Genomic DNA, 27,242 nt, shown 5'->3' with positions numbered 1-27,242 from the left:
GGAAATGAGCTTAATTTAAGAAATCTAGCTGTAGAGCCATGAACACAAATTACAATACTTTCCTTAACAATGAATTCTTCAAAATAATTCTCTCAAGAAATAATGATGTTTCAAATTTAACCTTTTGGGTTTAAAAGATCTGCTGATTTTGCACCTTTCAGTATATTTGTGTGAGTGAGGAGACTCTGTGTCCTTTTTCAAGCCCTGTATTTTATGAACAGGTTATCTCATTATTTTAATAGCAAGGAATTATTTTTAATAATGAGATAACTTCTGTCATCTTGGTGTCAGGATTAATACAGAATCCTTAATTCTGGATCAAAGCATAAGAGTGAAAGAAAGTTATATACAAACAGACGAATGTATGTATGTGTGTGTGTATACATAGGATAGCTTGCAGGAACATGATACCCAAGAACGGTGTCTCTAGTTTGTAGGAGTCTCCATTTCTTATATTATTAAGAGAAACAGAGAAGACTGGGAAAGTGAGGAGAATTAGAAGGTATGGAGAAGGTAATGTTCCAGGTATGGGAAACATGGCAATGACATAAAATGGCTTTTTTTGTGAGTAGTGATGGTGGGATGGGCGTGTTAGTGGGAGAACAAGATGTTAACACTATGAGGCAATTCTGCACTTCATCTAAATGCTGTGCTGAGATTACACTGCTGTGCCTTGCCATCTGGTACAGTTGGAGCAAGTAGTGGACCTTCCTACAGATCTTTGTAGGTGAGAAAGAAAGAAGGAGAAAAGCAGTATAGATAGCATCAGGTACTCAGGGATATGATTTAGTGTGGCACATGGTTTAGTGGTTGATCTGTTAGTGTTAGGTTTATGGCTGGACTTGATGATCTTAAGGGTCTTTTCCACCCTAAATTATCCAATGATTCTATGATTCTGTGGGTCATGGTTCAGTACCTGACCGAAGAGGAGACTCGTACTAGCAGAGAACTCAAAGAAGATGTTGGTTTGCTCCTTGAAGCATCAATGGCGAGGACATGGTGTCCTGGTTCCGGCCAGTACAAAGGTTAATTTTTGCATCAGCCAGGAGGGGCACGGCCAGGACCCTGGGGTTATTGGATACCACCTCACACCATGTGCAGGGGGGATGGAGGGTTTTTTTCTGGCTTTGCCGGGGTATGCAATTGGGTGGCATGTGGTGAGCACTCACATGTGAATCGTTCGCCTCTCTTGTACACTCTGTTATTAGTTCTGTTGTTACTGTTCATTTTCTTATTTCATTGCTGTTTCTAGTAAATTGTTCTTATCCCAACTTGTGATCTTCACATTTTTGTTCCTGCAGTTGTTCTCTCCATCCCACTGCAGGGGGAGATAGGTGTGAGTGAGTGGCACACGGTCTGAGGTGTTTCAGTGGGAACACTAAATTGGGGAATACCATTTCTAAAGCATGACACATGGCTCCTCTCATAGCTAAAGGTGGGAAAGAAGATACAGATGATGCTGTCTAAAAGTGGCTGGTGGGAATGTGGTGCAGAAAGGGCAGAAGGTACCTTGGCAGCTGGAACCTGTACAGTTGGATGGTCCCTAGACCAGTATTTCACAGGCTGTAGTGCCGATAGATGACAGTTCCGTAGTGCCAACACACCACTACCCAATGTTTCCATGAAATGGGGCACTAGTGATGAAGCACTGCAGAGAGTAGTTTTGTCTTGGAGTAGTGGTTACTGTGTAACCTCAGCTTAAGTGGGCAAGGAAAGTGAGATGAGCATCAGCTGTAGTGGTGAGCCACCCTGTTTTTTTTCAAATGAGTCAGGCCCTCATGGTTATTTTGGTTAACACTCAAAAAAGTGGGATATATACTTTCTATTAAATTATTCTTTTTTCTTATGGAAGGTGGGAGTGAAATGGCTTCAAACAGATGCATTCACTGTTGGATTTTGCCACCGGATGTGGTTTCTGTAATGGTTGTTATCTCATGTGAAACAAAAGGGGGGAAAATTGTTTTCAAGGCAGATGATAATTTTGCAAAAATGCAGTGTCCAGAGTGCTGGTCTGTTACTGTTTTGTTGAATTGTTTGGGTTTTTACTGCTTTAACTTGACTGACAGGAATATGTATTTGAGTATGTTTGCAAGACAGGAAAAGGAGTGGTTTGGTCAAGCTGTAGAGATGTTTACACCATAGGGACTTCTTATAACTATTCCAGCCATTTGTCTATCTCTTCCCTAGAAGTGGCATATTTTAGCACTAGAGGTTGTACACACTGAATCCTACAAAGCTTTGTGAAAAAACGTGATGGGGCAGAAAACAGACCTTATGCATGTCCCCACAGACCAAAGGCTGAAACCCAGAGCATCAGCAGGTCCTTCTCTGTCTGATGTGCCCTTAGTGGTCAGTGGGCACGTGGTGCTGGTGGCTCCCACACTATGCCTCAGGCCTGACTGCTGGAGGAAGTGGCAGAGAAACAGAGATTTTAAGGGCTGGGGACAGATTGAAAGGTTGGGAGATGCAGTTTAGGGAGGGTGGGAGCTGGACTTGCTGCAAAAGTGTACGCACATACAGTAGGAGCTCATAAGGAATGAAATGTTACTAATTAAACTGGTCATGGAAAAATCTGCTTTCTTGTTAGCATATCTTAACCTAATTAATTCATTTCTTGGATATAATTCATTTCTTATCTGCTGCAAACCTTTGCTACTTTATTTAATTATTTTTATGGTGAAGAAAAAACCAGGGCTTTAGACAGTAAATTTCATATAGCATTCCTTCGTGATGCACATTCGAGATTAAATTCTCATTTTTGTAGTTCTTCCAGATTAAATGAGTCTCATTCTGTTGTGTCGTGGCCTTTTTCCCAATAAAATCTGCATTATTAAAATCCTACTTAGCTCTTTTGTATCCCTGCCATTCTCAAGAAATAACTAACCTTAACTAGGCAGCATAATGTTTCAGTTTTGTATTTCTGAATAAAACATCTACTTTGTTATGTATAAGCTAATAAAATGCAGCACAGCTGTTACAAAAACACAGTGCAGAATTAATCTTGATGGAGCACAATGTAGAAGTGGGACTAATAAACATTATCTTAAAGAAAAAAAGTCAGTAGCATATAAGATTATTAGAGCACTGTGATCCTCGAACTATTCTCATCCATATTCCTATTAATATTTAATTTATATAAAAATTTTGTAGATATAGCTGTACAGTTCCATGGGCTGGTTTTTTAATCACCTTAATATAGCAAACATTCTTCCTTATCATAGTAGACTGAATTTGGCTAGGAAAGTTCAAAGAGAAGATAAAGAAAGTATCTGGTGTTTTAATATTAAATTATATTGCTCTCATGTGTAGAAAAAACCCAGCAGTGGGTTGGAAGGCCCTCTGTAATGATCCACAGGTATCACAAGACCTTTCAGATGTCTTTTGATGGCATGCAAGAGCACCGTGGCAGATAATGGGAGAAAGGACTGGTTTTACACATCAGATTACATGATAGCAGAAGGATTGCAGAACTAGAACTGGAACCTATCCTTTCTGAGACCTTATCCAAGTCCAGGACCCCCCCAAAGTGGCAAAACTTTGTGCTGTGATGCAATACCTTCCAGGTAGGTGTGCATTTGTGCATGCATTAGCAGTACAAGTAATATAGCTCTACAGACTGGGCTTTTTCTCATTGCATGGGAAGGGCAGAATTGGTCCGTGGAACAAGGTATCTCTGCTGGGTGGAATTATGGCATGAAAGAGAAACCAGGCATTGCACTGCAATACTTGAGTTACAGGCTATTTGTGGAGGAGTGTGAAGAGGGAGTTAAGTATGTGACTCACACCCAGGGGCTGATCACAGTTGAGTGGAAGGAGGGGTTTGCAGATCACATACACTGATTGTCAGTGAAAAATCATGACTGGAGAGGAGGCTTCTGGTGGGCTACTGTGAAGGATGAGGAATAAGCCTGATACTCTTTAGCATTTTGAGTTGCAATGAAGAACCAAGCAAAAAATGATTACTCATAAAATTTGTGGATAACGCAAACCTTGGTGAAATGGTAAATTTTGTTTCAGAAAGTATAGTAATGAAAAGTAATCTTTATTAGAATCACAGAATATCTTGAGTTAGAAGGGATCACTGAAGTCCAACTCCTGGCTGGTGTTTGAGGGCTGGGAAAATGCTTGATACTGTGAAAGCTAATCTGATCTTTAGATCAGCAAGAAGATTGAAAGATGACTTCTTGCGAGGTGTATAAACAAGCAGGGAGAGGAAAAGTAGTCACAAAAGACTCTTTAATCTATTGGACTGAGGTTTAATAAGATCTGGTAGCAGGAAGCCAAAGCTAGAGAAATTCAAATGAGCAATCTGGCACAAGTTTTTCTCAGAAGGGTGCTTAGCTGTTGAAAAAATCCAACAGGAGAAATGAGAAATTTTTTGTGCTGCTTTCAGTTCAAGACTGAATCCTTTTTTGGAAGATTCTGTAGTTAAGTACTACTACAAATTACAGGAGTTTCAATAGAAAAATGTAATGGTCTGTGCTATACAACTGATCAAGCTATAAAATTTAGTGATTAGTTCTATATTTGGCCTTTATTTTACAAATATGCAATAAAAATGATAGCTTCATATTAGTATGGATCTATTAAGAAATTAAACATATTTATAAACTGAAATTACATATAGTTGTACTGCTTAAGGGGATATACCAGCTGCTTTGACATTATTCCTGATCACTTACTCTAATGAAGATTTTTAGGACTGCGGAAACTGATCATGGACCAAATATTCTCACATATTAGTTGTCCTTTTCTGGATTACTATGACGGCCAAAAATTGCCATTATGTTCTTGAGAAACTGAGTACCTGATCAGTGGTAACCAACCACTGGCAACATAAAATGCTGTGTTGCCCTGCTATAACATACACAGGGGTAAAGCTCATCAGTGTTGTACCACTCTGCACACTGGTGAATTATCATCATAGATGCTTTTCTGAAAGATGTCCAAGGTGCTCCAAGAATTTTAGATGGAATGTATTGGATCCATGATCTGAACTGGAAAGGCCTAGACAATGCTGACTTGGCTGCTTGAAGCTCAGGAATACATACCCAGCAGGTCCTCTAGAAACTAGTATTTATTAACTCAGTTGTAAATATCAAGCTATTTATGTTAGAACTAATCTGCAATATTTTCAATTTACTGCAAAAACTTTATTAAAAATGTTTTCCTACTGTAGAGTATTACAGTACAGGACAGGTTTTGGGTGTTCTTGAGTCCTACCTCCTCTGTGTGCACACTGTGCTTACTTGCAGTTATTGTATATGGTTCAAGCTGGAGCCTCTGTTTCTGGCAAATCTAAAAATACTAACTGTTAATAATGAGTGTAAAATTTTGAGTGCCTATTTCTATTGTGTGAATTAAGTTAGCTAGCAGTGCTGCATTACTCAGGGGCCTCTGAGTCTCTTCCCAGCCTTCAGCAGCACTGCGCTCTGGCAGTTCACAGCAGGGCAGTTGTCCTGGTGGAGCCGTGTTCTGCTCGTGGCCTCTACAACAGCAACATCTGTTATTCTTCTGAGATCTTCTTGAGCAAAACAATCCTTCTCCTGCCTTGCTAGGATTTTAGGGAGATGCCACTTGTTCATCCCAGGTCTACCATGGGGAAGTTACAATTTCCTGTGAGTACAGCGCTGCTGGTGGGGAGGCTCCCGCTGTTGGCAGCCTGTGCCTCAAGCACTGGCTTGCACAGAGTTGTTGGGAAGTGGCACCCGCTCTTGTGACCACCAATCTTACTAAGCTTTTTGTTTCTCCTTGCCTATCTTTTTATATAATCATTAAGCCACTTTGACTGGTATCAGTCTTTACCAGTGCAGGTATTCTTGTTTTCAGCTTTCTATTCTAAAAAATGTCAGGCATTGAAAACCAGGGATTCACTGGTTCTGCCTTGTTGTTGTATATGGACCAGAGTCTTTGTCAGATATGTTTTTCAGCATTATTTTGACATTGTTTTTTGCTGTTCACTTGTGAATAATGCAAATGGGCATTACATGTCTGAAATCATACTTCAGTTCAAACTGTGTAAATTCATGGCTTCTAAACCAGGGGCAATGTCAAAAGCAGTTTCACCAGGGCTGGTAAAAAGAAAATTGATATGTATAAGCATGGAACTGTTTGGTACCATTGTCTAACTGAAATAAGGCTAAAATTCTATGAATTGTTTAGTTTTAGATGTTGCAATCAGATTTGTGAGCACATCTTTGCAGGTCTTCTTCTTGACCTGGTTTTCTAAGTTTTGCATGTGACCAGGTTTTAGAACTTTTTTCATGCTACTGTTCTTGTTTCATGAAGTTATATATTCAACTTTGTATTTTAAATTACTTTTTCTTAAAACATGTATTTTCTAACAGTCCTATGGTTTCCTTCAGTCCATAAATGACCATCATATATTTCTTTTGAAATATTTCTCTAGCATCTCAGAAATCACTCTCTATAGGCTTTGAACGAAACTCCATATAGTGCTGAGAGCCTTAAAACTGATAAAAGAGCTGGAATTACACTGTCCTAGCCATTCCTTAGTAACAGCCTTAATTACTTTATGCAGGATCTTGCCTCAGCAATAAGTCTGCTTTCTATCTTAGACTGGACAGGCTTTTTTTCTTTTAAATCGGATTAACATAATCCATCTCCGGACTTTGCTTCCCTGCACTTTTTCAAATGCTTTGGAGAATGTGGCTGCTATGACCAAATCTCAGTTCTAAGTTTATATTCAATTTGCAAATCATACTTTGCTAGTTGAGGAAGTGGCCTGTGTATTGCTCTGGGATCCTTGTACGTGGTGATTGTTAAACTTGTTTTAAAGTAGCAATTGTTGGCTTCTGGTGAATATCAGCCAGCATTGGCCTCTGATGAACAAAAGCCTATTTGTGCTGGCTGGTAAACCGTGTCACTGTTGTACCCATGGAAAAGACATTGACTGTTTTACCATTTTAATGTATTAAAATGCAGGGGTTTGCAAGAACATATGCTATGTAATGTTTAATTTTGCCTGTGGCTCAGTCTCTTGTAAAGAAACTTTGTCATTGTCCATCCTCAAAAGTATTGGCTGGTGTTCAGTTCAGTTTGTTTGCTTCCTAAGATGTTACCCCAGGTCTGGAGGCCCAGTGAATAAACTCCTACTGTTTTTCATATTCCTTATTGGGGTTTGCACTCACACCTGCTGCACATCTGCACCATCAGATCCACCTTGTGGACCGTTCTGTGTGTTTTCATGTGGTTTTTTATTTGGATGGCAAACATGATGGTGTTGCCCACTGTCTATTTATACTTCTCTTTGAACTTTGTTTCTGTGCTTGCTTTTCCTCTCATGTGGCGCTCTGGTATTTGTTTATCTTTGCTCAGAACTCCAAGCTCTCATCAAAGATCCTCAGAGTCTTGGACAACTGTTCTAACCATTCTAGAATGGTTTTTGTGCTAACAAATGGCTTTTTTGTTTCTGACTGAAAATTTAGGCATGCCCAAGATAAACTATCTCACCCAGAGGAGAATGTGATTTGTGCCATGAATTGAAGCATGAGGCAGCAGTACCAAACAAACGCTGTCACTTGATTTTCTCCCACAAGGTACAACATCATGCAGATACCTGAAAGCAGTAGAACCCTGCAACAATGTGCCAGACATAAAATCGTAGAATCATTTGGGTTGGAAAATACCTTTAAGATCATTGAGAGCAACCATAAACCTAACACTGCCAGGTTCACCACTAAACTGTGTCCCTATATGCCACACCTACACATCTTTTAAATACCTCCAGGATTGGTGACTCAACCATTTCCCTGGGTAGCCTGTTCCAATGCCTGACAACCCTTTCTGGGAAGAAATTTTTCCTAATATCCAATCTAAACCTCACCTGGCACAACTTGAGGTCAACTTGAGCAAAAAAACGAACTCTTAACAAATAGCTAAGGTATGCACCTCACTAACATAGTGATGGTGCTTCCAGTCCTGATACCAGTGTGCTTTTTACTAATAGAGCATTTCTGTGCCCTGTCCCATAACGTCTCTTGAAGATGAGAGTATTGCACAATTGCCTTAGCATTTTTCCTAGTACATGTCCTTCAGATTTTCCCTGGTTGAGGCATCCAAATGTTTCTTTCATATTTGTGTTTGTATTTTAGCCTTACAGGGGCTGAGTTGCATCTTTAACTAGTCTTCATTTCCCTTCTGGAGAACCAGAACTACCTACTTCCTTGCTTCTTTGTCAGAGCACCAAGTGACTCTCTCTCCATTTAAGCTGTTGCCCTGTGGTAAACTGCATAAATCATCATAAAACTATAGGTCATTTGAACTCTTATGAATGTGGTATATTCTGCCAGGATGTTCTTCAGTTGCCTATTCCTTACCTCTCCAAGGAAAGATAAGGCTGATCAAGACCAAGAATGAGGCATGCTATTATCCTCTTAATTCATACGTGGTTTTGTTGGTAAAAGCTATAAACTGAGTAAATTCCAGTTATTTATTTAGCTATATGTATGCTTAACTTGCCAGCTTACAGGAAGTTTACTCACTAATTAACTGCAAAACTATACTTAGTTTTCATTAGCTATGCATTTATTTTGAACACTAGGCATTATTTTAGCTGCCATTTTGGCTTGTGAGCCCTTCATCACCTTAAGCTTTATCATGATACTTTGTTGTTTCATTCATCACTTTTGTGGAGCCAGCAGCATTGCTGGTTTAGTCCTGTGCAGAGTGTAAGAGCAGGCAGACCTGTGTCACTCTTCAGCATTTCTTCAAACACCAGGTATAGCAATAGATATGGCATCATTTTCTTCAAACACTATGACTGGTGTTTGCAGAACATAGATGTCTTGTCTAGCACCATCAGGGGCAGTGCTGTATTTATTGTAGATTCTTTCACATGCCTTTTTGTCCCACAGGTCTTCTGATCCCAAGTTCTGTTTAGGTAATTTATTTGCTAGACAAATCCTAGTGGCTTTCTAAAGGGCTAATTCTGGGATCACGGTAATTCCCTTCTGAGTTTTTTTCGATCAGATGTCAGCCAGTTCTGTTGCTCAGTTTCTCCACCTCAAATGACAAGACAATTCTTCACCGTAGGTGTGTCACAAACTCTCTTGTTCCCACCTTCTTTTGGGTGTCTGTTTAAAATACCACTTTGATGAAGAAAGTCCTGCATTTTCAAATGTCAGTGCAACAGTTCCTTAGCTGGCTGTCACTGAACTGTGCCTGCTGCCCACACCTCAGTGCTCCTGGTTGCACATACACAGCTTGCCTGGATGTAACTCCAGGCACCATGAAGCACTTAAAGTGCTGCTTGAGCTGAGAAAGATAGGTTGACCACAGAGAACTGAGTTGTCTATGTTTTGTTTGTTTTCCTTCTGTAGTGTTCAGAAACCATGCAGAGGCAAAGTTTGCTTTATCCAGTGGCAGAATCCAGTGTTGCAGGACAGGAGGCACATACCAACCAGCTGCAGTAGCTCTCTGCCAGACCTTCCTAAAGACACAATTCCCCTCAGCTGGCAAGGACCTTCTTGTACAGTGGCATAGCAGCCAGAGTGTGCTGTGTCTGTTAAATCCGCAGCCCAGCCAGAGTGCACAGGCCTTCTGAAATAAACAAAAACCCCAACCCAAAGCCCTTGAGACTTCAGCTGTGAGGCAGAAAAAACGTACACTTTATAAATCAAGTCAGTGAACTTTGTAGTTGTTTTCTGCACCCTTTTACTATAAGCATAGTGACCGTACTAAAGCCACTGACAAAAATCAGCCTGCAAACCCAAACAATATTATTTATCCCAAATCGCAGGAGGGTTTCCTGGGTGGGCTTCTCAGTTTCTGAAATAAACACAAGACTGTCAAGAACAGAAAAATTGAATATCCTGAAAGATAGTGGAAATCAAAATTAGTGAGGTGAGCTTTGTAGCTATGCTCTCAGAATGCAATGAGCATTGAAGCCTGGCTGTTTCCTAGCTTGCAGCCTGGAAGAAGTCCTAGCAGGCTCAGATGTATGAAGAGCTGGCAGCATGCCCTGCCCTGGACAGCCTCAGATCTGTCACCATGCTTCTGCATTAGCATGAAAAATCAAAGTCATCCGTGTCATTTGCAAGACTTGTCAGATATAATATAGAAACCAAATGACGTATCAAGACTATTTTCAATGAAAACAAACCACATTTTCTGTTCCTTTTTGTATCCATGCTCAGTTAGACTGGGTTAATTTGTTTTATTTTCATCTTTGTGTTACATAAAACACTGCATTTAAGCTGTTTGTTATGTTCAAGAGTCCAAATCTGTTTCTTGTGTGATTAGCTCTTTGTTTCATGGATGTCACCAAGTCTGAATTTGAGTCAAAGTCTGACTGTTAATTAAAAAGGAGTCTTATTAATTCCCCCTTTTTTCCCTGTTTACTTCTTTGGGTTATTTGGTTGTGAAGCAAGGTCATTGCCACTGCATTTCTTAGCGCTATTTGTTGTCTCTCTAATTGGAATATTTCTTTTTAAACAACTACTCTCTAAAAAAAAATTCATGGCTATCAACACTTCTAATGTGTATATGACCTCAAAGTGGAGATGGCACTCTTTGTCCTTAATTTATTTTTGCGGATTTTACAGAGCTTCAAACTTATTGCATTTTCCTCCCATTCTGTTCAGTCCATGTTGTTGGCAGTAGGGTCTCATTGCTCTGTGTGGGTAGATTGCCTGCATCGGCATCTTTTACATCTTTTACATTTGATTTCAGTCAGAATTTATGAGTGTTTTATCTATCTCATAGAAATCAGCCTTTCCTCTTTTGTCCTGAAAATTGTGGCATTTAGATTAGCTCTCTTGTGTGCTTGCTTTATACTCCTTCAGAAGAGCAGAATAATTTTAATTATCATTAAATAGACACATTATTCTTGTTTTTCTTGACAAGTAAACCTTTGACTGTAATTTAAATTTTTTTTTTTTTCATTTTTTTATGGTGAACGCAGGAAACAATAGTTTGCAGCATTCAGCTTGTCAGTTGGTGCTGTTTCTGCCTGTGTGTGTGAGAGGAAACTAGGAGATGAGAATTAGTGTTTCTTGTAGTTGACTTTTTTAACTTCAATATTTTATTGTAGAAAGACAAAGAGAATGTTTCATTTAGTTATTGAAGTTGTATGTTGCATTGATATATATAACTGTGCAGGGGATTATGAGTAATTGCACTGCCCTCTTCATTAGAATGGGTGACAGTACTGTCTAGTAATAAATTTGGAAAATAAAAGTGAAAATGTGTACTTTAGTGGGCCCCTGAGAGCAGAATTTGTGATACTTTGTAGAATATTCAGTCAAAGCTCTGAAGAAGTTCATAGAATAAGTTATACAAGAGAGCTTCTACTGCTAACTATACTTTTAGTATTAATACACTTCTAAAGCATAATAAATTTTAAGATTTAAGATCTGAATAAAAAGCTTGTTGCAGAAAGTATACTAAGAAAATATAGTTTCTTTCATCTGTACATCTGCACAAAGACTACAGAACCACAGAAGAGTTGATGTTGGGAAGGACTTCTGGAGGTCATCTAGTCCAACTCACCTGCTCAGAGAGCAGACTCAGCCAGATCAGGATGCTCAAGGCCATGTACAGTCAGGTTCTGAATTTCTCTGAGGATGTAATTCCACAAGGTTCCTCTTGGCAACCTATTCTAGCGTCTGAACACATTAATAGAATAAAACATTTTTCTTATGTTTAAATGAACTTTCCTGGATTTAGGTTTGTGCCCATTACCTCTCATCTTGACACAGGGCACTACCGAGAAAGAGTCTGACTCAATCATCTTTACTCCCTTTTATCAGATATTTATATACATTTACATACATTGATAAGTTCTTCCCTGAGCCTTCTCTTCTCCAGGCCGAACAGTCCCTCTCAGCCTCTCCCCTTAGAAGATGTTCAAGGCTTTCAGTCATCTTTGTGGCCCTTCACAGGGCTTATCTCCACTATGTCCATGTCTCGCTGGTACTGGGAAGGCCAGAACTGGACACGTCACTCCAGCTGTCTCACCAATGATGAGTAAAGGGATAGGATCACCCCCTCAACTCGCTGAACATACTCTGCCTTGTATGGTACAGAACACTGGTCCTGATATGGCCACAAGGGTACACTGCTGGCTTATGGTCAATTCCATGTCCACCACTACCACCAAGTTGTCTTCTGCGGAGCTACTTTCCAACTGGTTGGCCCTCGCAATGTACTGCTGCAAGGGGTTGTTCTTGCCCAGCAAGTAATTATCCAGACATGCAACTTAAAACTATTTTCACAAAATTTAAATTCAGACAGACAATCAGAAACTAGTTTCCAAGAAACTGAAGCTTCCTCAGAAGTGCTCATGACTGGCAGTTTTTTCTGACTGCTACACATGCTTACACGTATTGAGAGTAAACACAGTTGAATAAGCATTTACCTGGCAATAGATCGTGGAATTTTTTTAAAGAATTAATTTTATTCATATATTGCTGATACTATGCAATGATTTTCAGCTGCTATTCTCTAAATTTCCTATAACTGTATGTTTTATTTTATATGAAACATTGGGAGAACATACAGAATGCAATTTGTCTCCTCCAGAGCATGAATGTAACTGGTCTGTTTCAATAATGATAGTCAGTAGCATGTCAGATTTTTTTAGTTATTTGTCTTGTTACTATAGTATTATAAACAGAAGAAGTGCATTCTTCTGTATTTGACTTTGCTCTGGCCAGAATTTGTCTTCTGCTTTAGCTGAGAAACTGCTATGCACATACTGATATTCATTTTCTTACATGGTCATTGCTCTGCTTGTTCTTCCAACAGGAGAAGTGTTTGACATACTGAAGTACCTAAAAAATTCTGGTTTGGTCTGCTTACCTTTACTATAGAATTTCATTTTTTTCCTAATTTTTTAGTGAAGGAAACATAAATAAGTTGGGCAGTATGTCAGGGAATTTATGTGACTGTCAGCTTGGTTACCGACTACTGTCTGTTTGTCCTCTGTACCATCTGTATTCAGAAGAGAAGACAGGAGTCTGAAGTAATAAAGGTTTGGAACCTTTGTCATTGTTGCTTTTGAGAGTGGAGAATGTAAAATAAGATGACTAGTAAAGCAAAGGGAGGCCTGTGGTAGCACTGCAACCTTTAATAGCCATATCTGCACCCCTATATTGATAGATTGGAGGCATATTTTTATATTATGTTGTTCCTGCATCTTAAGTATCTCCTGAGAGCCTGGAAAGCCTGGAACTTGCAGTGAAAGACATGAAGCTTCTGTGGAAACCTTTGCTATTTAACTTGCATGTTGGACTTTTTATTCTACAGAGAGTCACTGCTCCTCAATGCCAGCAGCTGGCCTCTTGTTTTCTCCTCTGCTTGACATAGACTAATAACTCAAAACCCAACTGTACAAGGTCCTCAATAACCTGCTGTCATTAGGCAATTTTGTAATTTCTCCCTTCCAACCTTGGCTATTCTGTGAATTAATCAACCAGAGACATAATAACTCCCCAGATGCCTCATGAGCTGTAATACCCTTGCCAGCATTTTCATTCCATTCAGTTTAAGCTACTCCAGGTGCACATTTACAGAGGAATATTGTTAGTAATAACATAGAAATTTTATTCAAAAAAGTTAATGTTATTTATGATCTCAATTTCTATTGGTGTTGACACTGTTATATTTTGTGAGAGGTAGAGATGTTCCTGATTTTATCTGTTATAAAAGTGGCTTGAATGTTATCTTTTGCAGACAAGCTGAAGAATAAACTTTCTTTTCAAATACACATGGGGGTCCTAGCCATGATACCTGCATGCATAACCACGAGATAAAGTTAATATTTATTCCACAAGTGGAAGGAGAACACAGTGCTGATAAAGAGCTTCTTTTTCTGTAGAGTGGATATAAAACACTGCTGCCTGTCAATCACATTATAAAGTGGTTAACATTTGTTTTATTAAAATGGGCACAAAATCAGCAACAAATGTTATAACTAAATATTACAGTTATGTGTCTTTTTGCAGCTTTCTGTACCACATTTCATTAAAACCCCTGTCATCTTGGCATCATATAATAATAGTGTTGGTAACCCAGCACCTCTTCTGAGTTCTGCTGAAGTACAAAAGATCTGAGAGTAGGATTGTTCCAGTGGGTGTGATTATTACTCTTTCTCACACCTAAATGGGGTAAAATAGTCAGACTTTCTGTTACATCTGTGCTGTTTGATTATCTACCATGGCAGTGAATGCATCTAAGTGAGAGCATAACCTTCAGAGACTGGATCTTTCAATGTGTCCTCCTCCTGAGTGTCCTCGTGGTTGAAAAGAAATGCATATGTAGATTGTTATTGTTTATCCTGATAGGATTATCAATGAAGTGAAAAGATTGGGAGGATGATGTGTTAAAAAAGTTAACATTTATATGGCTTCGTTTGGATATGTAAAGATGCACCTAATTCTGGTCATTTGATATGGAAGCAACTTAACCAGTTCACAGTAACTTTCAGCACTGAAATACTCTGACAGAAGGAAAGCGAAAAGAAAAAAAAAGCACACTCCAAAAGATATAAGGGCATAAAAATGGTGGTTCGTTGCAGTGTTTAAAGATGGGAGAGGTTCCTGTTCCTCAATTGCTGATGTTTGCTTCCTGCATCTTTAATAATGGATTGCCACTTTAAAGTAGTGTGTAGGAATGTCATTTCACAGCGGAAAAGGAAACAAGTGCTTGCAAGTAAATTTGCGAGGAGATACTTTAGTGCCAAAAGCTTTTGTGCATAGTGTTTTAGTGAGTGCATCACAGATACAGTTCTTTTCCTGGTCTGCTTCTTTTCGCTGGATTTTTTTCAAGGCAATATGCTTAAACCAGTTTATTTGAAAAATACTTCTCTTGAGTGTCCTTGAAAATGCAGTTAAAACACACAGTCAGTGACACCTTTGAGCTGTATTCGCCTTCTCCTGCAGGAACCTCCTCCAAAAAGGCAATGAGAAAACTCATTAAATCTGTTTGACTAGTCAAGATGACTTGTTTTTTTGGTGGAAAAAACTCAAGGCAACTAGATGCATCAGACCAGAAGTAGCAGTGCTTGTGCCTAATTCTTGATTAGTGTGCCATGCTCTTGCAGGGCAGGTCTTGATTTGATCCGGCTTGGTGAATTTTGAAGTTACATCAAATTTTCCACAGTCTTCTCTGTTTCTTGTGAATTTTGTTTCAGATTCTTGGAGCTGCTCCAGATCTCTTACTGTTACCTGCTACTGTCTCCCAGATCTGAGCTTGCTCAGCAGTCCATAGACAGGCAGAGAAATAGCACTTCTGTCAGAGAAGTCTACTGACCCCATTGTTTCTTAAAGAATTGTATATTTAATATCTTACAATAGATATAGAGATAAATATAGATAATACCAGATGTCACATGGAGTTTGGAGATCCACAAGAAAATCTCATCAGCATGAGAAACTGTATAAGGAAAATGTAATTTGACTCCTAAGGAGAAAAGAATTTTGCTGCTTTTCATCTCCTGCAAGTGGAGTATTCAGAAAAATCACTGGGTCACTGAAGCAGCTGTGATGACAAATCCAAACCCAAACTGTGTGGTTAGATCTTGTAAATCAACGTATTTGTTCCTTTAGAGCAAGGTTGGGGAACCCCTTTGTTGCTGGGGCTGTGGAGACCATGAAAAACACCTGCACTGGTCTGTGCATTAAAGGGGTCCCAGGCATGGCAGCCAGGAACTGGCAACCTGGGTGAAATAAAGAGCTACATCTGCCCTGCCCTGCAGGATCTCAGATGCTGCTCTAGAAAATTCAGTAACAGAATTGTATGATATTATTATAAAAGCATTTTTTAATAGTTTTTAACATTGTTAAAGCAGCTAATAAGACGAAAGAGGTCATATAACACCAGATTTCATTTTATGCTGCTTTAATGTAGAAACTTGCTATGTAATTAGGATTAAAATAAGTAAATGGATGAGATATTTTTATTGAAATCTTTTTATCTTATTCAATCCACAATGTAGCACGCACGAACTAACAGTTACAGTATCATATTAACCATATGTGAAATACAAAGTGTAAAACAATGAAGCATCTATCTATGAACATGAAGACATTTGTCTGTGAAATTATGGTTATGTTGTTTTACTTCAACTGCTGACTACTGTTTGGTGCATTTCTCAAAAAGCAAAGTGGAGTGAGCTGTAAATATGCTATGGATGTATGGTTCAGTCCTCACAATAAACAACTGCTAGCAGAGTGAATTGTGATTTGCTCAAGTCCACTAAATTTTTTTTCACTGTTTTTTGATCCAGAGAAAAGCCTTGCATTCTTCTTATACAGTACTGGAATGAATAAATTTATTTATAAAATAGTGAAACATGTAGTACAGCTGCGATTGATTGTTAAGTCTTTATTAAAGCTGTAACTTTTCACATCATGCAAATGGACCAGAATATTTACTGTCTTCAGCTTTAGGAGTGAGGTATCTTGGTTTTCTGGACACAGTAGAAATGCTGAAAAGGTACTGTCTTTTTTAAGTGGGGCTTATCATTCTCTGATCATAAGTACTTACTTAAGGAGAAGATGAAAGGAAAGAAAATCTTTCTGTATCAAGATAAATAGCCACTCTCAAATTTACTTTGGTTTGGATTTGGGCTTTATCCATTTCAAGACTTTCCCTGTCTGTAGCGTGTCAATTTTAAGAACAAAAGTACAAACTTTGGCATAAGGTTTTGAGCAGTTACCGTATTGCTGACACTAGAAAATGCCTCTGACAATTGTAAAGGTTGTTGAAATTGTCTGTGAATGTTTTCAGCAGTAGGGGATGCCTGTATGGAGCAGTGCTGACAAGGAGGTGAATTTGTCATCCCAGCTGGTTTTACTCATGTGCCTTTGTTAAGTGAAACATTGTGAACTGGGATCAGGAGGGGATTTGCTTTTTGTACGTTCAACTCCACAGCTCTGTGTGAAGCAAATTTTGGAATGAAAGCCTTGAAAATGTTCTTGACCTATTGTAGGAAAAGGTTACCAGGAGGCAACTCTTGCATCTGTTTTCAGTATAAGCTTCCTGATAAATAATGACCTTGAGATCTTCTGTACTGCCTGTTCTGAAAGTCTTTGATAAGGGTAAAGAACTCAATGGCTTTAGATTTACAAAAAGATAATAACCACCTGATGAATTTTAAGAAATAATTAACTTAGCCAGAGCTTATAAAGGCTGAAGGATTTATAATCATCTGTTCAAACTACAAGTGGTAGGAGTCTTAAGGATCTATGAATTAAGGTTCCTGTCACAAAATCACTACAAATTTGAATGAAGACTTCAACAAGATTGGTTTCTTATGGAGAAAATTGTCTGAGGAGCTGACCTCGTTTTTCACTGAGTGAAGGATGTAGTTATTTAAACATATCTACCAAGAGGAAGGTATTGAAATGGGCTATGTTAACCATTCAGTAGCAGACTTGAAAAGAGATGACTTTGTGCCTATCCCAAGGACCTGCGATTTTCAGAATTTTAGGAAACAGATTCTGTGATCATGAGCTCTTGATTTTGGTGTTTCCGAAGCAACTGTGTGATGTAACCTTAAGCCCAAGTAGTTGACAAACAGGAGACATGAAAGTGTTCAAGGCTAGGTAGGATGGGACTTTGAGCAATCTGTTCTAGTGGAAGATATCCCTGCCCATGGCAGTGGGGTGGAACTAGCTGATCTTTAAGGTCCCTTCCAACCCTAACTGTTCTGTGATATGTCACTGCTAGTTGTCTGGGGACAGAGTGATGGGGTTTTTATTTAATGAGTTATGGCGTGCCTTGTAAGAGCTCTGCCTCTTCAGAGTTTGACAGAGAAGTTTCAGGTGTTTCACTGGTGCTCTGTAGTTCTGCTAATCTCAGCAGGATTCATGGGGGTATTAGTGTAGTAAGTGGTTTATTAGAAGAGATAATGAGCACAAAGCAGATGAGGATTTAATAAATAAGGAGACTTGGTCTGCATCACTGAAACCTAGTTACGTGACATGGCAAGTAAGTCCCCTTATTGAGCCTTCTTACCTCTCAGCTCCCCAGTGCTTAGTAAATACAGCAGCACACACTCAGGATGGGCAAATCCCCTTGAGGAACAGCCTTTTCTGGTGAGGCCTGCCTGGATGATATGGTGATATAAACAAAAGCACTTTAAAAAGCAACACACACACAGAGCTTCAGTGTCTCCTGCAATGGGAGCTGACAGGCAGCTGGAACAGATGCGGGCAGCAGGGCAGTGAGCTGGGGAGCAAGGGGGCACTGAGGAAAAGCAAACCTCAGCTGGTCTGTCAAAAGGCTCCTGCTACAGTCCTTGGAACTGGCTGTAGGCAGAGGAAGCTTTTTGATCTATAATCCACCAGGAAATTGAGCTCTTCTCAGGTGGGAATTTAGACTAGCAGGTGAAAGGAGAAAATAAAGCCTATGTATAGCATGAAAATTGTCAGAATCTAGGCTACATTTAAAGAAGTAACAATGTTGTTTGCTCATTCCAGGCTTACCTACAGGTTGGCAGACAAAAGGTACTTCAAATCAATAAATTTTCATCAAAGCAAATTTTTAGACTTTTTCCATGTTATTAAATATACATGAGACTGAGCCCAGTGCTGCTCACATAGGAGTGAGTGAGTGGTTCTGATTGCGGTGGGAAACCTATCGGTCTCCTGTTGCCTCCCAGTACCCAGAGCCTTCCCTTGAACTGCATGTAATTTCCCTCCCACCTTCCTCAGTCTGCTCAAACTCTTGGAAATTATGTTAGCGTAGTTTGTCTTCTGTACATTTATCCAGAAGGGGAACTTTCATTTAAGTACTGTAGAATTACCCTTATACATGTAACATTAAAACTAATCTAGGAAACTTCTGTATGGAGTAGCTTAGCATTAAGTCATGACACGTGTCTTTGCCTACTAGTGGTAGATTTTACCAGGCACTGAGGTAAAATACATCTTCACAGCTTGTTTTTCTACCCATACATCTGATAAATTTGTATTGCATGAGTTCTTCACAGCAGAAAAACACTTTAAAACATTAGGGAATATGTCAAGGAAACTGTACTTTCAAAATCACATTTTTGAAAGTAAATATAATTTGTTACGGAAAACAGACAGCACTGTTTCATCATTGCATAAACGAGAATGTCTGATCAGTAACTTTTCATGTACCATGAAGATATCCTCAGATATTAATGCCATTTATTAACCACAGAGTGCCAGGTGAGGATTTGAAGCCAGAGATGCTTCAAGTACAGAGGAAAAAAATCCTTCAGCACAGCCTTCCTCCTCATGTTTCCAGTACTGTTGGTACCTAGGGTTTACCTTGTAACTATTGAGCAAGCTTATGATAACATTAGTGGTGTCACTGTGCAGACCAGCCTTCACAAGATCACAAAGTGGGTCAGATTGGAAGGGACCACAGTGGGTCATCTAGTCCAACATCCTTGCTCAAGCAGCTACATCCTAGAGCCCATTGCACAGGATTGTGTCCAGGTGGTTTTTGAATATCTCCAGTGATGGAGACTCCACAGCCTCTCTGGGCAATCTGTTCCAGTGTGTGGTCACTCACACAGTAAAGTCATTCCTCATATTCAAGTGGAATTTTTGTGCATCAGTTTCTCTGTGTTGTCTCTTGTGATATTGCTTGGCATCACCAAAAAGAGCCTGGATCCATCTTCTTGGCACCCCCCTTTCAGATACTTATAACATCAAAGTGGTCCCCTCTCAGTCTTCTCAAGGCTGAACAGCCCAGTTCCCTCAGCCTTTCCTTGTAAGAGATGCTGCAGTCCCTTAATTATCTTTGTCACTCTCTGCTGGACCTGCTCCAGGAGCTCCATGTCTCTCTTGTACTGAGGAGCCCAAAACTGGACACAGCACTCCAGATGTGGCCTCACCAGGGCTGAGTAGAGGGGCAGGATCACATTCCTTGATCTGCTTGCAGTGCTTTTCCTGAGGTAGCCTAGGATACCATTGGCCTTCCTGGCCACAAGGGCACACTTGTGCTCTGTTACCGATTACAAAATCCAGTGCATTTGGAAGGGTCAGTTGATTCTTCTGAGCATTTGTTGCCTTTCATGGCAATGTTCTTGACTGTGTATTTGCTGTTACAAAATTCTTTTCTGAAATGAAAATGTGGGAGATTTCCTATTATCCACACTGTGATTTATTGCATGCATGGTGTGAAGGAATTGAGATATTTTGATGGCTATTAGTAATATGGGGCCAAGTTTGCTGGCTAAACACTCTCTGAAGTATTCATACACCCAAATAATTGCCAAAACTTCTTTTTCTAGTTGTTGCACCTTTTCACTGGACAGGACATGATGAATATGATGCAGGTCTTTCCATGCCATTGTCGTGGTGCCTCTCAGTCCAGGTTTGCTCAGGTTCAGTGTGGTCAGAATCAATAAAGTAAAAGATCATCCCAATTTCAATGAGCATTTTCTTCAGAGGTGCACTTCTTGTTTGTTCTGTGCTGAGGTCTTGAGAAATCACTTGGGAAGTAAACAATGACTAATTTGGACACTTTCAGCTGGAAAGTTGTTTAGAAAGCTGTTCATTTCTCTCTCAGTTGGGTTTTATCCTTTCCAGGGAGAGCCAGTAACTGATGGTAAGAGTCCATCTAAATATGATTTCTGAGATCTTGGGCCTTAAGTGTTGATACTCTTTGTTCAGTCATCTTTTCTGATGTGGAAATAAAACTTGCACTCAGTATTTGTGTATGTGTGTGTAACTGTGTGTCAAGTGTGAAGTGTGAGCTCTCTTTGACATTGACACGGTGCCATACACGTGCCACTAGTACCTTTTCACTTTTAGTAGAATCACATCAGTCTACAAACTCAAAGTAACTAGTGACATATTCACTGTTACTCCAGAAAAAGCAGGTAAGACATAATCCCTGCACTGCAGGAGGGCAATATACTTCCTAAGAGCTTGGCCTGTTATCTTTCTGCTGTAGCTTTTGTATCACAATAAAAATCATCAATCTGGAACTGAACAGTTTGACAGAATGACTAAGTAGAGCCACAAAATGACAGATGCTAGAAATAAAAAATAAACAAACTGTGCTGGGTCATTGCTGTCAAAACAGGATTCTTCACCTGTTGTTTCTAATGCTTATGCAGTCAGCAGTGGTTTGGGGGCCATCTTTTCTGTTCACAGGACAGATTATTGATATGACTTGAAAATTTAATATGATTTTATTTATTTTCAAAGATTACACATTGCATCTTAGGATGTAACTACAGTGGCAGCCACCTGCTTTGCTTGCTTTTTCCAGGCTGGTAATCCTAGCCAGTCCTGTGAATCAGCAGGCTTTGTCCCTCTGTTTCAGACCCACTTACAGCATCACTTCTCTTACAGCTGTTGGGCTTCCCTTGGCTCTCAGTGTTTGCAACCAAGCCCTTCCCTTGTCCATTTATGTGAAGCCAGACACCCCAAAGAAAACCCTCAGACCGCATAGCTTAATTCTCCCTGGACCTGACAGTGTAGCCAGAAGAGTTGGGAGTTACCTGCAGGGGTCTCCAGGCAGTTCATTCAGCCTGAACTGTGCCTTCTGTTTACTCTGTAAAAAGGATGGTTATTGCATATCAGCTTTAATGCTGCCTGTACGTCAAAGCTTTGCTTGAAGGCAGCTGTGTCTTCCAACAAAGCAGGTAGAGCACATTGCAGTGTTCTGTCTGATCTGCCTGTAAACGGAGCTGATGACATGTCACTGAAAATGATTGTTTGATTATCCAACGACAGCACAGAAAAGTGGAATGTATATGCTGAATGGTTTTAGGTGGGAGAAGAACTAGAAGATGCTAAGGAAGATGGTGAAGTTTCCTCTTCTGCCTTAGATCAGAGACCATATGGCTCAAACAGAGCCCTAGGCTTCCACCGGGGCACTGACTGGTGCTTGGTGCTGCCAGGCATTTTGGGGGTAGGTAGGACAGGAGGAGAAGTCTTTCCATTTTACATTGACTTACTTGATACTCATAATTAAACATTAATTTGCTGAGGAACTTGAATCCAGGGCTATATCTATATTCATAAATTAAGTAGCATCAGAGAACATTCCTAGGCACTGGAGCACCATCCTCTGTCCTGCTGGATTGTAATGCTCAGGGTAATAGTATGGATGCTGGCTGTTCTGTGCCAGTTGGCATCAGTGCCAGGGACAACCCAGGGCCTATTTGATTTCCTAGTATGGATGCAGCTTCACTTCTTGCCTCCCTGTGAGAATTCTCCCTCATTTGTTCCACAGCTGGTTCAACCCAATACATAGATACAGAACTGAGTGGAAAAGGGGGTCTGAGCATTTACTACCCAGAAGTCAGGGCAGGGACTTGAATTGAGAACTCCCCTGTTTTCTCGTAGAGGGTACCAGTCATCAAACACTACATGCTTGGTGAGGCAGTTTGGTCTCATATTGCAGTGATTCAACTTTTTTATGGTGAACTTTGACTGTATGAGTCAGAGGAACAGGAAGGATAATCATCCTCCAGCCTGGTGAGAGTGCTTGCTCTTGGGAGGGAAACTCCTGGGCACTTGTCTCTGCTTGGATCCATGTTCAATAATACATAGGAGATGAGAGCAGACAAAGCATGTTGTTGAGTGTGGTGAGCAATGCAACTTTAGATTCACGTTGTGGCAGGAAGATGAGGGAATTGCAACTTTGGAGCTCGTGTTCTGGTTGAGGACTTCTATGCCACAGCCTCTGAAAAGGAGATCTTCAACACTACAAATCTAACCCAACTTTCCTTACATCTTTCCAGAAAAAGAATGTTTGAAAAGCGAAGTGTAAAGGTTGGGTTACATGTAGGACTATATGACTAAGGTAGAGATGGTCGTGGTGGGGGATGCTTATTTTTGTGAAAAAGAGGAGAAAAAAAGAAATGTGATTTGATCCAAATTGGAGGGAGTTTGACTGCTGTATTGCAAAATGATATTTGTTTCGCTGTGCTTAGATCAATAACGTAACAGCAGCCCACCCTTCTCCCTTGGAAAGCTGTCTCACAGGCAGCAGTGAGCTGTCTCACATGAGCTAGTACTGGAAGAAATCTAATGGGTCCTGCCTTGTTATGTCCAGAAAAAGCTCACATGTTGACTTTCAGTAGAATCATCAAGAATTGACTTTGGAGAGCCAAAATACAGAAAGTTTCTAATAGTTCTCAGCTGGTTTGTATGATTTCTGTAATTATTACCTTCATAAAAATGTACAATGAGATTTTTCTCAAATGATAGACTAAAGCTGTGAAATTTTCCAGTTCACTACAAAAGGAATAGATTTTCCTTCTGTTCAGAGAAGCAAACTATTGACCAGCATTCACAATAGGGAGTAGAAAAGCCTTTGCTCCCTGATTTTTACTGTTCAAAAAACGAGGGTTTACCAGTGCTGCTCTGGAACAGTAGTGCTGTGGCTGAGCAATGTGGAGGGAAGTGGCCTGCCCTGCCTCTGCAGAGTTTTCTGTCTCTCCTCCCTGAAGTCTTTGGGAAGCTGCTTCCAACATAAGGCACTTAGCACTTAAAGGCAGAGCAGAACATCTATCAAACATGGAAAGATCAAAAATTGTGACTCCCTGTGGAGTGACTGTTGGGAGGGAAACAGCTGAATAATGTTGAGCATATTCAGATCTCTGACTTCACCTAATGCACACTGTGAAGACTGTGTTTGTAGTCAAATGCTGATTCATTTTTATGGATATGGAAAAGCTTTTGTGTTTCTGCCTTTAAAGGCACTGCTCTATTAGTTGTTTTTCAAGGGAGAGGCAACACTGGTTGTTTCTGCCTTCTCTTAGACAAATATAAGTATCAATGTTAATCTGAAGTATGATTTTTTTTACTGTTGAAAAGGCAGACCTGGCTGTGGAATGACTTGGGAGGTGGCTTGATGCTTGGTACGCTGAAAAAACTTCAGAGCTGACAACGGCATTTAAAAACTCAACTTTCTGAAAAAAAAATCAAGATCCCTAAACCTCAGTGATAATTTGTCCCTTCATGAATATCAAGAGTATTCACTGGACATGCTCATGCTTAGGAGTCAGGACAAAATCACTGAAACAGCTTACCTCTTCACTTTGAAAAACTCCTCACCCCAGTCTCTGAAACAGTCTTTAAACTTCAGCCCATCTGCTTCTAAAGGTCTGGGTACATGAAAAGTTCTGAGATAGCCTTTCCACACTGCTCGTCATTGGTAGCTTAGCAGGGCCAAGGCCAGAGCACTGCAATGCTCCCTGTAACGCTCCCAGGCAGATCCCATGCTGCAGGAGGCACAAGGAGATATTCTGTGCCACATGAAGGATCAAACTGCTCCCTCTTCCCAGGGTGATTTAATCAAGTTTTGACTGTTCGCGTGCTCCCAGGAGGACCTTTTTCTGCATTAGCAGGTGGTGATGGATAGAAAATGCAGGTGATATTTCCTTGAATAATTCTTGGTGGGAGTAAACTTATCCTAATAGTAAGTGCAAATACTTTGAAAGTGTTACATGTTCAGTGGCTGTTACATAGTATACGTGCCTGACCTGTGGTGTGGCTTTTCTTATGATGTTTCTGTCCTAGCTTGAAAAACATGTTGTTGCCTCTGAACAAATCAGAAACCACTTAATTAGCCAAGAACCTTCCACAGTTATTTCTATGTGAGTAGATTATTGTCTCAGCAGCATCTAACTCAGTGGGAAAAATATCCAAGTGTTAATTTGTTCTCTGGAAATAGCATGACTGGGGATGAGCAGGCAGACAGCATCAAAACAGAATGAAATCTAACATACATGGTTGCTGTTTTATGGAAATAACCTTTCCTTTTCCAAAGACAGAAGTCTTCCACTGAGAGCTGGAAGGTACAAAACAGCTTGACAGCACAGCATGTGAATGCATGTCTTTAACATAAGCATAGCTAATATTTTCTATTATTGCTGTGCAGCACTCTCTGGGCAGCAATCAGTTCCATTTAAATACGATTAATATGAAAGTAATAGTGTTTCAAATTTCACTCTTGCACATAGTGTCAGGGGAAAGAATGTTGATTCATTTTTTTTGGTAATAATTTGATAGTAAAATAAAAGGAAAATCAAATTCCTGTGACACTTGCTAGCACTCTTCTTAATTCTGCACTGTCTGAATTTTTCAGGGTTTTGAAGGTATTCCTGTCCCGAACGGCTCAGCGTATTCCATATATGACAGGTGGGCGAGTGATGAGGATGCTGGCTGTTATTCTTCTGGTAGTCTTTTGGTTTCTTGTTGGCTGGACTTCTGCAATAACCCAAAATTTGGAGAGAAACATTCCACTCATTGGCCAGGGGCAAACATCTGACCACCTGATCTTCAACATGTGCCTCATAGACCGCTGGGATTACATGATGGCTGTTGGTATGTTAATTTTCTGGTTTAATTTCTAAAATAAAGCTTGGTTGCCTTTTGATTTTTCTTCTTTTAGAATTTCTTAAAGTTTTGTCAGACCGCCTAATATTATGTGAAAAGCTTCTATGGAAGTAAAATATCAGCATATATGTTTTTTAAATGGACTGAGAAGTAAAACAATTAAAATATACTGAATTTCTATACCTTTCAAAGGTTTGTAACTTGGATTGTAGTAACAAAGTGATGGGTGCTCAAGACATTTCATCTTTGAAGGCAGAAGGTATCTAGTTCTTCTACTACTGAAGCTCTTCAAAAGCTTTCCTGCTATTGCAGTCAGAAATTGTGGCTAGATTAGAGGAGGCTTTTTGTTTTTACACCACAGAACTGGGCACAGCTCTTGTGTGAGGAGGGAAAGAACTTCCAAGAACACTCATTCATAAACTTACAGAAATTAGCGTAAATTAACGTAAAAGTAAAGGAAATAGGAAATGCACATCAAATATGCCAACTTAATGTATTTGTTGGATGTGTTCTCACTGCATGGAGTAGGCAGGAGCTAAAAAATTACACTCCACAGAACTTATAGAAAGGAGAAAAAATATTTGGTTTTGTTTCCTTAACCCTATAACAAACAGGGGGTTCCCCATGCCAGGGTTCAGTTAAACAGTGTAATGTGCTTTCTCCCAGTGGCCACACAGCTTTGGTGCTTCCACCTAGAGCCATTTTTTCAGCCCAGGGTTGGCACGCACTGTTTCAAATACATCAGTGTTTTGAAATCTAAAAAAGATTCTTACCTTACTGCTCTTTTCCTGATTCCCCCATGGACATCCCACTGACAGAGCTCTGCTGCTGAGGATTAGGGAGAGGTAATGGTGGCTCCTCCACATCAGAGTGCAGATGAGATGGCCAGAGGTGGTCTGCAGGTATAAGGAATGTTTTCTCTGAGAGTGGTGTACAGAAAGCCAGTGCATGGCAATACACAGAGCAAAGCACTGCTGCCAGCCTCATCAAGGAGTATCCATGGCTCTAAGGTACTCACATGCTCTGCTTTTCTCTCCTTTGTGTAAAATCTCAGAGGCAGTGAGGCACATGGGTACCCCATCTGTGAATATGCTCACTGGTAAACCACACAGAGAGAAGTAGAAGGGAGTATGTTTTGAAATGCATCTTGATCTGGGCCCTTTTGCAGTAATGGAATAGTACTCTTGCCAGAGATGTTTTAAAATTAATAACAAAAGAGAATTAAATGTGAAACATTTGATAATGTCATTTGCACTAACCCATTTTGGATCAAAATTTTACTGCATTTGACAATGTAGTTTCATTAAAATTTTGATAGTGATGGTTTTTGCATAATGACAAACAAATGTTTTTAGTCTCTGTATTTTATAGTTGTGGTAGTGCAGTGATTAATAATTCAGATCGTAATACCTAATTATGATCAATAGTCCCTTTTTGGTAAGAAATTGCATAAGTTACTGTCTGCATAGTTTTGGAAAAAAAGGATAATTTTTTTAGATATATTTACATTTAGAAGGATTTTAAATGTTTTTCAAAATATACTCAAGGGTAGTAGAGGCAAAGTGAGCTGTCAAGCCTGAATAAATAGGGCAGAATTTCTTACGTTCTGTCATTTTGTCTTCTTACCCAAAGTACCTCATACGCAGAGTTATGCTTGTGCAAGTCTTCAGTAAACTATGCAGTCACATTAGTGGTACCAGGACATATACACCTAGAAGACTGTACTAACGTGTGTATCTATATGTATTTATATATGTGTGTGTGTGCATGTGCACTTCAGGATTTTTATTGTTAATAGCAGTCTGAAAAGCTTAAGTCAATAGGAACTACTTCCGAATTTAGATGCTTCACCTCAGAGATGTGTCAGAAGAAATGCCCGTAATGCCGAACTTCTTTTATTCCTATAATTGACTGGGAGCAGCCTTGCAAAATATACTA

General features: G+C 39.7%; 1 protein-coding gene across 1 annotated transcript in view; it reads left to right on the top strand.

Annotated features, from left to right (window-relative positions):
* Positions 1-27,242, top strand: part of GPR158 (G protein-coupled receptor 158) — a 193,621-nt gene that overhangs the window by 143,310 nt on the left and 23,069 nt on the right. The window contains exon 7 of the mRNA XM_027695650.1: positions 25,054-25,292. Within this exon, the coding sequence (XP_027551451.1) occupies positions 25,054-25,292 (239 nt within the window). The remainder of the gene's footprint in view (positions 1-25,053; positions 25,293-27,242) is intronic.

This window comes from Neopelma chrysocephalum, unplaced genomic scaffold, assembly GCF_003984885.1.
Source record: "Neopelma chrysocephalum unplaced genomic scaffold, ASM398488v2 Primary Assembly neopelma1_102, whole genome shotgun sequence".
NCBI classification, from domain to species: domain Eukaryota; kingdom Metazoa; phylum Chordata; class Aves; order Passeriformes; family Pipridae; genus Neopelma; species Neopelma chrysocephalum.
The sequence above is the reverse complement of the archived record's forward strand: the minus strand, read 5'-3'. Positions and strand labels throughout refer to the sequence as shown.